The 14,700-nt window shown below is 45.1% G+C and overlaps 1 protein-coding gene across 1 annotated transcript in view; it reads right to left on the bottom strand.

The window, feature by feature from the left end:
- The window catches only part of cps1 (carbamoyl-phosphate synthase 1, mitochondrial), a 144,038-nt gene that overhangs the window by 53,117 nt on the left and 76,221 nt on the right, over positions 1–14,700 (bottom strand). Inside the window, exons 16-19 of the mRNA XM_078403776.1 lie at positions 12,636–12,764; positions 9,261–9,405; positions 7,694–7,904; positions 6,394–6,592 (exon numbers count right to left, since the gene is read on the bottom strand). Of these exons, the coding sequence (XP_078259902.1) occupies positions 6,394–6,592; positions 7,694–7,904; positions 9,261–9,405; positions 12,636–12,764 (684 nt within the window). The remainder of the gene's footprint in view (positions 1–6,393; positions 6,593–7,693; positions 7,905–9,260; positions 9,406–12,635; positions 12,765–14,700) is intronic.

Genomic DNA, 14,700 nt, shown 5'->3' with positions numbered 1-14,700 from the left:
TTTGAACCTACCATGGAAACAGGCTCTTCAGCCTACCTTGTCCATGCCAAACAAGTTGGCATTCTACATTTACCTGAATTTGGCCCACATTCCCCTAATCCCTTCTGCGATATTTAAAAGAGGGACCTCAGGGACAACTTTTTTCATTCAGAGGGTCATTCATATCAGGAAAGAGTTGCCTGAAAAAGCTACAGAAGCAGACACAATACGACTTTCAAAAGACAAAATTGTCTTTCAATGGCTTTCTCTGGCAGCTCTTTCAAGAAATGGATGACATTTTGAGTGAAAAAGTTACCCTTGTGGTTCCTCTTCAATCTCTCAAGTCTCATCTTAAGCTTGTGCTCTCTAGTTTTAGAACCCTCTGCCTTGGAAAAAAGACAATAGACAATAGACAATAGGTGCAGGAGTAGGCCATTCGGCCCTTCGAGCCAGCACCGCCATTCAATGTGATCATGGCTGATCATTCTCAATCAGTACCCCGTTCCTGCCTTCTCCCCATACCCCCTCACTCCGCTATCCTTAAGAGCTCTATCCAGCTCTCTCTTGAAAGCATCCAACGAACTGGCCTCCACTGCCTTCTGAGGCAGAGAATTCCACACCTTCACCACCCTCTGACTGAAAAAGTTCTTCCTCATCTCCATTCTAAATGGCCTACCCCTTATTCTTAAACTGTGGCCCCTTGTTCTGGACTCCCCCAACATTGGGAACATGTTATCTGCCTCTAATGTGTCCAATCCCCTAATTATCTTATATGTTTCAATAAGATCCCCCCTCATCCTTCTAAATTCCAGTGTATACAAGCCCAATCGCTCCAGCCTTTCAACATACGACAGTCCCGCCATTCCGGGAATTAACCTAGTGAACCTACGCTGCACGCCCTCCATAGCAAGAATATCCTTCCTCAAATTTGGAGACCAAAACTGCACACAGTACTCCAGGTGCGGTCTCACCAGGGCCCGGTACAACTGTAGAAGGACCTCTTTGCTCCTATACTCAACTCCTCTTGTTACGAAGGCCAACATTCCATTGGCTTTCTTCACTGCCTGCTGTACCTGCATGCTTCCTTTCATTGACTGATGCACTAGGACACCCAGATCTCGTTGAACTCCCCCTCCTCCTAACTTGACACCATTCAGATAATAATCTGCCTTTCTATTCTTACTTCCAAAGTGAATAACCTCACACTTATCTACATTAAACTGCATCTGCCATGTATCCGCCCACTCACACAACCTGTCCAAGTCACCCTGCAGCCTTATTGCATCTTCCTCACAATTCACACTACCCCCCAACTTAGTATCATCTGCAAATTTGCTAATGGTACTTTTAATCCCTTCGTCTAAGTCATTAATGTATATCGTAAATAGCTGGGGTCCCAGCACCGAACCTTGCGGTACCCCACTGGTCACTGCCTGCCATTCCGAAAGGGACCCATTTATCCCCACTCTTTGCTTTCTGTCTGTCAACCAATTTTCTATCCATGTCAGTACCCTACCCCCAATACCATGTGCCCTAATTTTGCCCACTAATCTCCTATGTGGGACCTTGTCGAAGGCTTTCTGAAAGTCGAGGTACACCACATCCACTGACTCTCCCTTGTCAATTTTCCTAGTTACATCCTCAAAAAATTCCAGTAGATTTGTCAAGCATGATTTCCCCTTCGTAAATCCATGCTGACTCGGAATGATCCCGTTACTGCTATCCAAATGCTCAGCAATTTCGTCTTTTATAATTGACTCCAGCATCTTCCCCACCACTGATGTCAGACTAACTGGTCTATAATTACCCGTTTTCTCTCTCCCTCCTTTCTTAAAAAGTGGGATAACATTTGCTATCCTCCAATCCACAGGAACTGATCCTGAATCTATAAAACATTGAAAAATGATCTCCAATGCTTCCACTATTTCTAGAGCCACCTCCTTAAGTACTCTGGGATGCAGACCATCAGGCCCTGGGGATTTATCAGCCTTCAGTCCCATCAGTCTACCCAAAACCATTTCCTGCCTAATGTGGATTTCCTTCAATTCCTCCATCACCCTAGGTTCTCCGGCCCCTAGAACATTTGGGAGATTGTGTGTATCTTCCTCAGTGAAGACAGATCCAAAGTAACGGTTTAACTCGTCTGCCATTTCTTTGTTCCCCATAATAAATTCCCCTGCTTCTGTCTTCAAGGGTCCCACATTTGCCTTGACTATTTTTTTCCTCTTCACGTACCTAAAAAAACTTTTGCTATCCTCCTTTATATTATTGGCTAGTTTACCCTCGTACCTCATCTTTTCTCCCCGTATTGCCTTTTTAGTTAACTTTTGTTGCTCTTTAAAAGAGTCCCAATCCTCTGTCTTCCCACTCTTCTTTGCTATGTTATACTTCCTCTCCTTAATTTTTATGCTGTCCCTGACTTCCCTTGTCAGCCACAGGTGTCTCTTACTCCCCTTAGAGTCTTTCCACCTCTTTGGAATAAATTGATCCTGCAACCTCTGCATTATTCCCAGGAATACCTGCCATTGCTGTTCTACCGTCTTCCCTGCTAGGGCCTCCTTCCAGTCAATTTTGCCCAGCTCCTGCCTCATGCCTCTGTAATCCCCTTTGCTATACTGTAATACCGACACTTCCGATTTTCCCTTCTGCCTTTCCATTTGCAGAGTAAAACTTATCATGTTGTGATCACTGCCTCCTAATGGCTCTTTTACCTCTAGTCCCCTTATCAGATCAGGATCATTACACAACACTAAATCCAGAATTGCCTTCTCCCTGGTAGGCTCCAGTACAAGCTGTTCTAAGAATCCATCTCGAAGGCACTCTACAAACTCTCTTTCCTGGGGTCCATTTCCAACCTGATTTTCCCAGTCTACCTGCATGTTGAAATCTCCCATAACCACCGTAGCATTACATTTTTGACACGCCAATTTTATCTCCTGATTCAACTTGCACCCTATGTCGAGGCTACTGTTTGGGGGCCTATAGATAACTCCCATTAGGGTCTTTTTACCCTTACAATTTCTCATTTCTATCCATACTGATTCAACATCTCCTGATTCGATGTCACCCCTTGCAAGGGAATGAATATCATTCCTTACCATCAGAGCAACCCCACCCCCTCTGCCCACCTGTCTGTCTTTTCTATACGTTGTGTACCCCTGAATATTCAGTTCCCAGCCCTGGTCCTCTTGTAGCCATGTCTCAGTGATCCCTACAACATCATACTTGCCCATGACTAACTGAGCCTCAAGCTCATCCACTTTATTTTTTATACTACGCGCATTTAAGTACAACACTTTAACTTCTGTATTTACCTCCCCTCTCACATCGTTCACAATTGGCCCTGCCCTTAATTTCTTTTCCCCTCTAGAACTTCTGTTCCCATTCTTCCGAGAGTCTTTTGCAATATCTCCTGTATTCCCTTTTACCTCATCTTCATATTCACAATTTGTTAACCCCTCCCCCCCCCACTACTTAGTTTAAAGCCACAGGTGTCACACTAGCAAACCTGCCTGCCAGAATGTTTGTCCCCCTGCTGTTAAGATGCAACCCGTCCCTTTTGTACAAGTCACCCCTAGCCCAGAAGAGATCCCAGTGGTCCAGAAATCTAAATCCCTGCTCTCTGCACCAGTCCCTCAGCCATAAATTCATACCCTCTATCTCTCTGTTCCTGGCCTCACCAGCACGAGGTACCGGTAGCAGTCCAGAGATAACCACCTTCGACGTCCTACTTCTCAGTGTTTTTCCCAACTCTCTAAACTCCCGCTGTAGCACCTCCTTCCTCTTCCGCCCGACGTCATTCGTGCCCACGTGCACAACGACTTCAGGTTGATCGCCTTCCCTCACTAGGATTTTCTGAAGCCGGTCTGTGATGTGTTGAACCCTGGCACCAGGGAGGCAGGACTGGAAACGTCTTCTGCCCCGACAGTTCCCAAGAGGGTATACCTATTTGCAATAGGCACAGCCACTGGGGTCTCCTGTAGTCCACGTCCACGTCCACTCCCCCCTGAAACAGTCTCCCACCTTCGCTCGACCTGGACCCTTGGCGTGACAGCCTCACAATAGGTCCTGTCGAGGAAACTCTCGCATTCCCGGATGGCCCTGAGGTCATCCAACTGCCTCTCCAACTCCACCACACGTCCCTTCAGGAGCTGCACCTGGACACAGTTCTTGCGGGTGTAGCTCCCAGAAGCTCCAGCGACGTCCCTGTCTTCCCACATCCTGCAGGAAACACACTGCACCAACTTTTCCACCATCACCTTGTGCCTATAACCAGCTCTGGCTTAAAACAATTGTATCCTCCTCACCTCAGCCTCCTCGCCGAAGACTCGCAGCCAAAGACTCGCACTTTTCTGACTCGCAGCCAAAGACTCGCACTTCCCTCACTGGGCACTTCCCTCACTGGGCACTTCCCTCACTGGGCACTTCCCTCACTGGGCACTTCCCTCACTGGGCACTTCCCTCACTGGGCACTTCCCTCACTGGGCACTTCCCTCACTGGGCACTTCCCTCACTGGGCACTTCCCTCACTGGGCACTTCCCTCACTGGGCACTTCCCTCACTGGGCACTTCCCTCACTGGGCACTTCCCTCACTGGGCACTTCCCTCACTGGGCACTTCCCTCACTGGGCACTTCCCTCACTGGGCACTTCCCTCACTGGGCACTTCCCTCACTGGGCTGCACCCCTTTGCAAGTATTGCTTATATCACCAATTAAATTGCCTGATTGTCCAATTTACCTGACTTCTCACTTAAACTAGCACTTACTTTTCTTCTCAGCCAACGGGCGTCCTTGCTCTGCTCCCGGACTTTTCAAATTGACTACTAGCTTCCTCTTGGCGCTCTTTTTAAACTGCCTGTTCAACTGTAATTAGCACTTACTTTTCTGCTCAGCCAACGGGCGTCCTTGCTCTGCTCCCGGACTTTTCAAATTCAGCATGCCAAATGCGTTCTTCATCACATTGCCCACCTGACTCACCACTTTCAGGGAAACATGCACCTGTACTTCCAGATCTGTCTGCAAGATTCTCCAGGGGTCTACCTGTGTAGGTCCTGCCCTGGTTTGTCACTCCATGTTACATTCCATTTATCATTCCTTATGTGATACTATTTCTCACTGTCCCCAATTTTGGTGTTATCTGCAATTAACCAAATTGTTACTATAGATAACAAACAACAGCACCAATTCCTATTCTCACGTCAGCCTCCAAAGCTACGGAGAAAACGATCCAAATTTGTCCAACCTCTCATTATACTCTCCAATCCAAGCAATATCCTGCTGAACCCCTTCTGCTCCCTCTCTAAAGCTAATCATTCCTGTAATGTAGTAACCAGATTTGCACACAATATACCAATGTGGCCAAACCAGAGTTTTGTACAGCTGCAACATTGATTCCCTGATTTTTTACCTCGTGCCCCAAACATGAAAATCAGCATATTATTAACGATGGGCGAGGTTTCAGGTCAGGGTCCTGTCCCAAATCATCACCTTTCCATGTTCTCCAGAAAAATGTTGCCTGACCCACTGAGTTACTCCAGAACTTTGTCTTTTTTTTGTAGACAAGCATCTGCAGTTCCTTACATCTTCTCCCTCATAAAAATAAGCATGCGGTGAGCTTTCTTTTCAATACTATCTAGCTGTGTTGTGATTTTTAGAGATGTGGACTTGCAACCCAAGATCTCGCTCTACATTAATGCTCCAAAGGGTTGTGTCATTTACTGTATACTTTCTTTTGCATACAACCTCCCAAAGTGCAAAACCTCACACTTGTCCAGGTTAAACTCCATCTGCCATTTCTCTGCCCAAATTTCCTACTGATCAATTTCCCGCTTACAACCTTCTTCTCTTTCTACAACACCACCAATTTTTGTGCTATCTGCAAACTTACAAATCAGCCCATCTACATTTTCGTCAATGTCTATAGGGAAAGAGAGAGAGATCCCACCACTGACCAGCGGAACACCACTGATCACAAACCTCAGGTTAGAGAAACACCCCTCCACCATAACTCCTCAGTTGGTATCTTGTCCAAGCACCAGAAACACATGCAAGCATTGTGAAAGTAATGGCAGGAACACACCATCTCACACCTCCACCCAGGACCCTCATGCCCAATCAGTAGTGAAGCCAGTGGTTCCCACTAGTCTCATTAGCTACCTCAGAAATCATAGAAATGGAGTGGAAAGTGAGTCATCCTTGAACCAGAGGGACTACCTATAAAGTTATATTCACTCAAATATAAGGATCAACTGAATAATCATCATTCTTGAGCCTGAGTTCATAAGAAAGGCCCTCTAGCACCATAAAGTAAATGTTAAGTCTATCCAGAATGAACAGTTCTTCTTTTGCAAAGGCCCGTGGAAAGTAGACATGTAAAAACCTGCCAAGTAGTTAGTTAATGTGCAGCCTCTCACCTCCCCAACACTCTTCATGGAACTGCCAATCTCACGAGAAGCCCCGTGGAAACGGTCCAAGTCCCACCGAGGAACCTTGGTTACAATGTAGTCCAAGCTGGGCTCGAAACATGCTGTGGTCTTCCCAGAAACTGCATTCTTGATGTCCGGCAGGGGAATTCCCAGGGCCAGCTTAGCAGCCACAAAGGCCAGTGGATAACTGCAGAGAAACAGATCAGAGTAAGTGGCTTGTGAGCCCAACACAGAGAATAGGAGCTTTCATTCCCAGCCACGAGGTGACAATGCACAGACGCATGCACTCAAACAAGAGCCAGTAGCCTGCATAGCTCATCAATGTAGAGAAACCATTCTTATGGTTTGGTGGAAAATTTGGCTCCAACTCCATCTACGAATCTGCAGATGACACCACTGAGGTGGGCCGAAATACAACCAATGCTGAGATGGATAACAGGAAGAAGGTCCAGAGAAGGTTGACAAGAGTGTGCTGCGCTGTTCTGTTCTAATATTCTCCAATCTGGAAGAATTTCATTGTTTTGTTGCCAGTATATTTGACAATTAAACACTCTTGATCCTTGACACCTTCTCTATAGAAAATCCTGCAGTGATTCGCTCTTTTTTGTCTAGAATCTTAATTACACAATCAAGAATCTGAGAAAACAATTATCCAAATAGAAAAATCTGAGAGTACAGAGGTATAAAGTAAAGTGTCCCTTTACCAGAGTAAAGAAGCAGCACAGATTAACAATGCCATGAATGAAGCAAAACAAACATTATTCTGTACATCTAAAGAGAAGGAATTCATAAATTAGGAAGCACACTGAGCTTGTGTAGGACCTTCGGAAGATGACACTTGGGAGCATAGTCAACACCTCTGCTCATTGAAGATGCAAAGGTATTGCACTTCACAATATTCTATTTATTCATATTTTGGAGGGATCAGACCATTGCTGACAAGGTCATATTTTTTTACTCATCTGACAACAAGCTGGCCAATTTTTCCTAGAAAACAGCACTGTGAGGGTGAGGCAATGGTGATTTTCTCAGTTAATGTAAAATGTTGAAAAAATGATTCCACGAAGTGGCATCCAGAACTTTGCGCCTGAAAAAGAGTCACTAACTGGCACAGTTGGGAACAGCTACTGGAAGGAATAGTTTCTGAGGTGAAGAAAAAGGGCAGCTAAGGAGAAACTGGAGGAAAATGAGGTGGAAAGGAAAAGGAGGACTAGAAGAGGCAACACAGATGAGGTAGATACTCTGCCATCACATGTGGGGCTCAATGACCAGTACATTCCCTCCTTACCCTGTAGCCTTGGAGGCAAGAGCTGAGCTGCGGGACAATCGGGCGTTGACCTCGATGATGCAGTACTCAAGGGATAAAGGGTGCAAGGCGTACTGGATATTACACTCTCCTATAATGCCCAAATGACGCACCACCTTGATAGCAGTTTCACGCAGCATGTGGTACTCTTCATTGGATAAGGTCTGGCTTGGGGCTACGACGATAGAGTCTCCTAAAACACAAGGCACAGGAGATGGACAATGAATATCACAGAATCCAAGGATGAACAACTCATGTACAGCATGTCCAAGGAATCTTTACTCATAATAGAGACACCCACTCTCATTCGTTCCTCATGGAAGCCACATCCTCTCAAATCTGAGCCTGGTTCCACAGCAGTATTTATCCCAAGTTTATGTTTTTTTGCATAGAGATACGAGGAGAGAAGCTGGTGTTTGGATAACAACTGCTCCACACGGACATCAGCAGCAAAACTCTAACTGACATGTGAGAAATGGAATGCCTCTTGATTCATGAATCTGGCCCTTTATCCACTATCTGTGAGTTGTATTAAGCCTCTTGCTGAATCTATCAGGCAGGATGCAGCATTAATAGTCCCTAATTGGAATGTCCTTGGAGTGCAGGAGGCTGAGGGGTGATGTTATAACAAAGCACGAGGGAATAGATGGACTGAATGCACAGAGTCTTCACAGAGGAGTGAAAAGACCAAAGAAAACATGCTGCAAAGGAAAACATCAGGCAACATCCCAGAGTCTGAGTTTGGATGACAATAAAGCTATCTTGAATCTTGAATCTTGAACCTGTATTCATTGACAAGACAGCAGTGGAGAGAGTCCACAGCTTCAATTCGTGGGTGTGCATATCTCTGAAGATCTTTCCTGGGCTCAGCATGTTGATGCAATCACAAAGAAAGCTCATCAACATCTCTCCACTCCATAGAAGATTGAGACGATTCAGTATGTTGATGAATACTCAATTGAACTTCTACAGATGTGTGATAGAGAACATACTGACAGGTTGCATCATGGCCTGGTTCAATAACTCAAACCAGGAGTGAAGGAGGCTGCAGAAAGTGGTAGCCATTGCCCAATCCACACAGATACCAACCTCGCCACTATCAAAGGGATCTACAAGAATCGGTCCCTCATAAAGGCGGTTAATATCTTAAAAGACCCAGACCACTTTGATCATGCACTCATCTCCCCAACTACCATTAAGGAGAAAGTACAGGAGACTGAGAACCATAACCTTCGGGTTCAAGAACAGCTTCCTCCAAGCAACTATTAGGCTTTTGAAAACTGCACAACACGAATCACAACTCTACCTCGTCAAATTTGGACTTTGTTTTGGTTGCACTAAGTACTTGGTTCTGCACTGTCATGGTCTTGTTACCAAGTATTACTGATTATTAACTAATTGTATTACGGATTACTGTATATTTATTTGTATCTTATTGCATTAATGGACCTGTAAAGCTGTAGCAAATAGAACATTTCATTGCTCTGTTACCAGTACATATGGCAATTAAGCTCTCTTGACTCACAACAAATCTCTCAGATAGGTTTACCTGTATGGATTCCCAAGGGATCAAAGTTCTCCATATTGCACACAGTCACACAGTTGTCAACAACATCTCGCACAACCTCATACTCCACCTCCTTCCAGCCCAGCAGTGACTGCTCCACCAGGATCTGAGTCGTCATTGCCAAAGCCTGGTGAAAGAAAAGCACCATTCGATGTATAGCAGCAAAACTACACCTGGCTTTGTAACCTGAGGCAGGGTTTACTAAAGCAAGGGAACCATACCAACTTTTCAAAATCATCGGTCAGACTTCAACTGCATCAAGCTCTGACTTTTGGGGAGAGAAGGTGGATCATACATCCATAGTTCATTCACATAACATAAGATTCACTGCCAAGATAAGCATTTACTACCCATCCCCAGTTGTTCTTGAGAAGGCAATGGCTCTGGGGAGCATGTTCCCATTGTCCTTAACACAGATTCACTTATCTGTGGGTCTGGAATGACAAATAAATCAGATGTGCATAAACAGCACTTTCATAAAAGGCATCAGTGAAACAGATAGGGTTTTATGACAATCAATACTTTCCATCTCAAGATCACTATTCTTGATTCCAGCATTATTTAATTGCATGATGCAAGGATTTGAACTTATTTCTGTGAAAAATCAGTCCAGAGTTTTAAAAAAACGTAAATTATTTGAAAAAAAATAGTATAATTATTAGAAAAAGCCAGCACAGGTTTGTGAAAGGCTAATCTCGTCTAACTATGTTTTGATGAATTTTTAAACCATTTTTTGAAACAAATTAAGCTTACGTAACTTTATAGCTCAGCTTCACAGGCAGGTCTGTGAGTCGAATCAAGTGAGTTTGAGTTAGCTTGTGTGGTCGGAGCCTGACTTTGTAGTCATATGCTGACAGGACTGAGATGATATTTTCTGCAATAAATTAAATTAATTCTTGAGCCGCTATGCTGGTTATTCAGAGGACTGTATGGGGATGGATTTGGGGTCTTTTACAGTGTTCAAGTTGTCTTTTTTCAGGTCATCTCCTCTCGCATTCGAAAGACCCACCGGATGGAGTGTCAGCTGCCGCCAGGCTGCAGGCATTACCTGCCAGATGGGAACGGGCATTTCCCCTTGTTTCCTCTTTGTACCATCCCCACACCACTCAACCACTACAATTCAGGACTGGGTCGAGCCAAGCAGGGGTGGGCGTGGTGAGTAGACTCACTCACTCGCTCACTGAGTCACTGAGGCTAATTGGCTGCTGCTCTTCCCACTACAACTCCCTTCACAGCCATTTCAGTGAATCAGTTCATTCCAACCGGCAAAAGATTCAGATTATGAACAATTCTCGGGAACAGAACCCTTTTGTGAGCTTGGGACTGCCTATGTACACATGGTTCATTTAAGATGGCACAGTCGGTTGGGAAAGTGATCAGCATCCTGGGCGTTAAGTAGAGGCAAAGAGCATAAAAGCCTGTGAACCTTTATACAACACTGGTTCGGCTACATCTGAGGACTGCGGCCAGTTCTGGAAGCCAAACCTTAGAGAAAAATGGAAGGTTTTAGATTCCAGGGATAAAAGGCCTTTGTTGATGAGGAGAGTTTAGAGAAACTGGAGCTATACTCCTTGGAACAAAGGAGATTACAAGGGGATCTGATAGAGGTGTTTAAAATCACGAAGGGGTGGATTGGCTCAAAAGAGATCCGGAAAAATATCAGCAAGGGAAAGCTTTTCACAGCTTTGGGGACAAGGTAGGGGAGTGGAACTGGCTGAATTGTTCTTGCACGGAGCTCAAATGAACGACGGATTGAATGATCACCCTCTGCACCGAAATGTCATGTATCTCCAAGGGCTTGCTATTCATCCCAACACTTGGAATTTGCCAGCAATTGGCCAGCAATACTCCAGCAGTGCATTAACCAATGAATTTTACAAAGATGACATGCCTGACCTGCTGATTTACTTTTTCTGTCAACCAGCATCTGCAGTTCTTCGTTTCTACTCTAATGATTTTCACAATTCCACATAACATTCTTCCTTTTTTGTGTAGGAAGGAACTGCAGATGCTGGTTGACATCGAAGACAGGCACAAAAAGCTGGAATAACTCAGCGTCTCTGAAGAAAACCAAAGGCTTTTTTACTCTGTTAATAAAACCAAAGCTTTTACATCCCATTTTGAAAAGAGTTATCCAAGTCACTGCTCTCCATTCCTGCACAATTTAAAATTTGGCTATTTAGTTTGAGTTGCCTCTCATTTATCACTATGCAATCCTTTGCCTTACATGTGCTTTGTCTATTTCACTGTTCAAAACTGAGATTTGAGGCCGCGGAAAAAAAGTGTTTGAACATGCGCCACCTGGCTGTGCCATTGTCCACATCTCAATGACTAGCACATACACAGTACATTAATTACACAGGCCTTGCTCCAGAGAAAGTTTCCCCAGTAGTTCTCAGATAATGTGGCAAATATCTATGCTCATGATTCTCTCAGTATGTGGTTTGAATTGCACTGAAGTGCGAGACAGTGAGACTGCAACTCCAATCCATTACAGCAACTGTCAAGCTAACAGCTCAAAAACTCGCTCAAAGCTTAGCCCATGTTTACTGCACCTCAATCCCTGGTTAAAGTTTGCCACAAAGAATGCAGTTCAGCAACAAATATGTAAATGTGACAAGATAAACTACATTTTCAGGGAGCTTTAAACAAATGTTCCTGCACATGAGGAGAAGCTGATATATTACAGCCTATCCACAAATGGCACAACAAGTAAGCCTGCTGCTCACGGTCGAGTTACCAGCCAACCCACATGTAACAATCCCAACATTTCAAGCCATTGTGGCATGGTTGCACACAATATGCACTGGAAAAAATTCATCCAAGTACAGGACATGGCCCCACACAAAAACGTGGGAGGAGAGACAGGGGGAGGAGCCAAAACAGCTAGGCAAAGTGACTGGGGGGAGGGACGGGGATGAGCAGAGAGGCGTGGGGGTGGAGAGGGAGAGACAGGGTGGGTGGGTGTGGGAGAGCCTGGGGGAAGAGCGAGGACATGGGGTGGAGAGCAAAAGACTGGGGGAGAGAGGGAGAGACTAGGAAGTTGGGGGTAGAGATGCATGTAGAGACTGGCATGTTGGTTGGTGTGGGCGTCCCCTAGTCCTCACCTTTCACCCCATCAGCCATCGCATACAACACATCATCCTCCGACATTTTCGCCACCTTCAATGGGACCCCAGCACTAGCCACATCTTCCCATCCTCACCCCTTTTTGCTTTCCGCAGTGACAGTTCCCTCAGCAACTCCCTGATTCACTCATCCCTTCCCACCCAAACCATTCCTCCCCAAACACAGAGTGTTCACCAGCAGGCTCGCAGGACAGATTTTGATCACCCAATATGAAGAATTCTTACTTACGTTTCCACCAATATCTTTGAGTTTCTCTTTGTCATTGCACAAACCGGAGCCCAGGCCACCAAGAGCATAAGCAGACCTCACCATGACAGGATATCCAATCTTCTCTGCTGCTATGAAGGCATCCTCCAGCTGTAAGTTTAGAGAGTTTTTAGTCAACCAAATAGTTGCCTTTTGCCTTTAGATACAACTCGTTCATTGTATGGCATCAGCTTAACTCTAAAAAACAAGCCATACTCAGCTGACAGTCCCTAGGTTACACATTAGTCTTATTAAAAAAGCCATGTTTGCCACTGTATCTCACCATCAATCCACTTCACAGCAGCCATCTGAACTGCAAACAGTGCAGTTATTGTACACAGTGCCTTAAAGAATCAAACAGAATGATTTGGAGACACAAGAAACTGCAGATCCTAGAATCTTGAATAAAAAATGCAATACTAGGGAACATCAGCAGGTCAAGCAACACTGGTGGGAATGAATAGACAATGTTTCCGCTCAGGAACCTCTTCAGATTTCAGGGGAGAGAAAGCTGGAAAATATGTGGAAGGCATAACCTGGCAAGTAATAGGCAGATACAAGTGAGGGGGGTGGTGATTGGTAGGTGGGTAGAGTAAGTGACCAAGGTGAGACATGAAAAGGAGACAATAGGGTGTTTGAAAAGAACAGAGGTGGAGTGAAATGTTAATCTGGAGAGAGGGATGTTTGAAAAGAACAGAGGTGGAGTGAAATGTTAATCTGGAGAGAGGGATGTGGATGGAAGGGGAGACGGAGGAGGGGAATAAAAGGAAAATTTGGGACTAGGGATGGGAGAGGAGTGTACAGAGGAAGGGAAAATAGCCTGGTTACTGGAGTAAAGGGAGTTGGTAGGAGGAATGTGTGCACTATAGGGTTATAGTGGGGGTATTACTTGAAAATTCTGGAATTCAATATTCATACCAATGGGTTGTAAACTACCCATGCGTAATATCAGGTGTTGTCTTCCAGTTTGCATGTGGCCTAGTGCAAGCTAAGGTCAGTATGGGAAAGGGAAAGGGAATTAGAATGACTCGCAACCAGGAACTCCTTAAGACCATAAGACATACGAGCAAACTTAGGCCATTCAGCGCACTGAGTCTACTCCGTCATTCAATCACGACTGATCTACTTACCCCTCTCAACCCCATTCTTCCACCATCTCCCTGTAACCGTTGATGCCCTAATCAAGAAACTATCAATCACAAGGCCATCAATTCCATTATCCAGATCATTAACATGTAACATGAAAAATAATGGAACCAACATCGACCCCTGAGGGACACCACTAGTCACCCGCAGCCAATTAGAAAAGGCCTCCTTTATTCCCACTCTTTGCTTTCTGCCAGTCAGCCAATCTTCTATCCATGCTACTACTTGCCTCTAATACCATGGGCTCCTATCTTATCTATCAGGCTCTCGTGGGGCACCATATCAAAGGACCTAAAAATTCAAGTAAACAACATCCACTGATTATCCTTTATCTATCGTCCTTTTTTACCTCCTCAAAAAGCTCTGACAGTTTTGTCATGCAAGATCTCCCCTGAACAAAACCATGTTGACTTTGGCCTATTTTGTCATGTGCTTCCAAGTACCTTGAAACATCATCCTTAATAATGGACTCTAAAATTTTAGAGGGATGGGGAAGGGGTGAAGGGGATGGGGGAGGGAGAGGGGAGGGGGGGAGTGAAGGGGATGGGGCAGGGAGAGAGGAGTGAAGGGGATGGGGGAGGGGCAAGGGGTGGCCTATTCACTGTGTAGGTCCTGCCCTTGATTGACTTCTCAAAATGCAACACCTCACACTCCTCTGTATTACACCCATTAACCATTCCACAGCCCACCTGCCCATCCAATCAAGAGCCTGCTGCAATTTTTGACAACCATCTTCGCTATCTACAATACCACCCACTTTAGTGTTATCTGCAAACTTACTAATCATACTATGTACATTCTCATCCACATCATTGGTCTAGATGACAAATAGCAATGGACCCAGCACCAGACCCCGAGGCACACCACTCATCACAGGCCATCAGTCTGAAAAACAACCTTC

The sequence above is a fragment of the Rhinoraja longicauda genome, chromosome 8 (genome assembly GCF_053455715.1).
Source record: "Rhinoraja longicauda isolate Sanriku21f chromosome 8, sRhiLon1.1, whole genome shotgun sequence".
Classification (NCBI taxonomy): Eukaryota; Metazoa; Chordata; class Chondrichthyes; order Rajiformes; family Arhynchobatidae; genus Rhinoraja; species Rhinoraja longicauda.
This window is presented reverse-complemented; position numbering and strand designations above follow the sequence as displayed.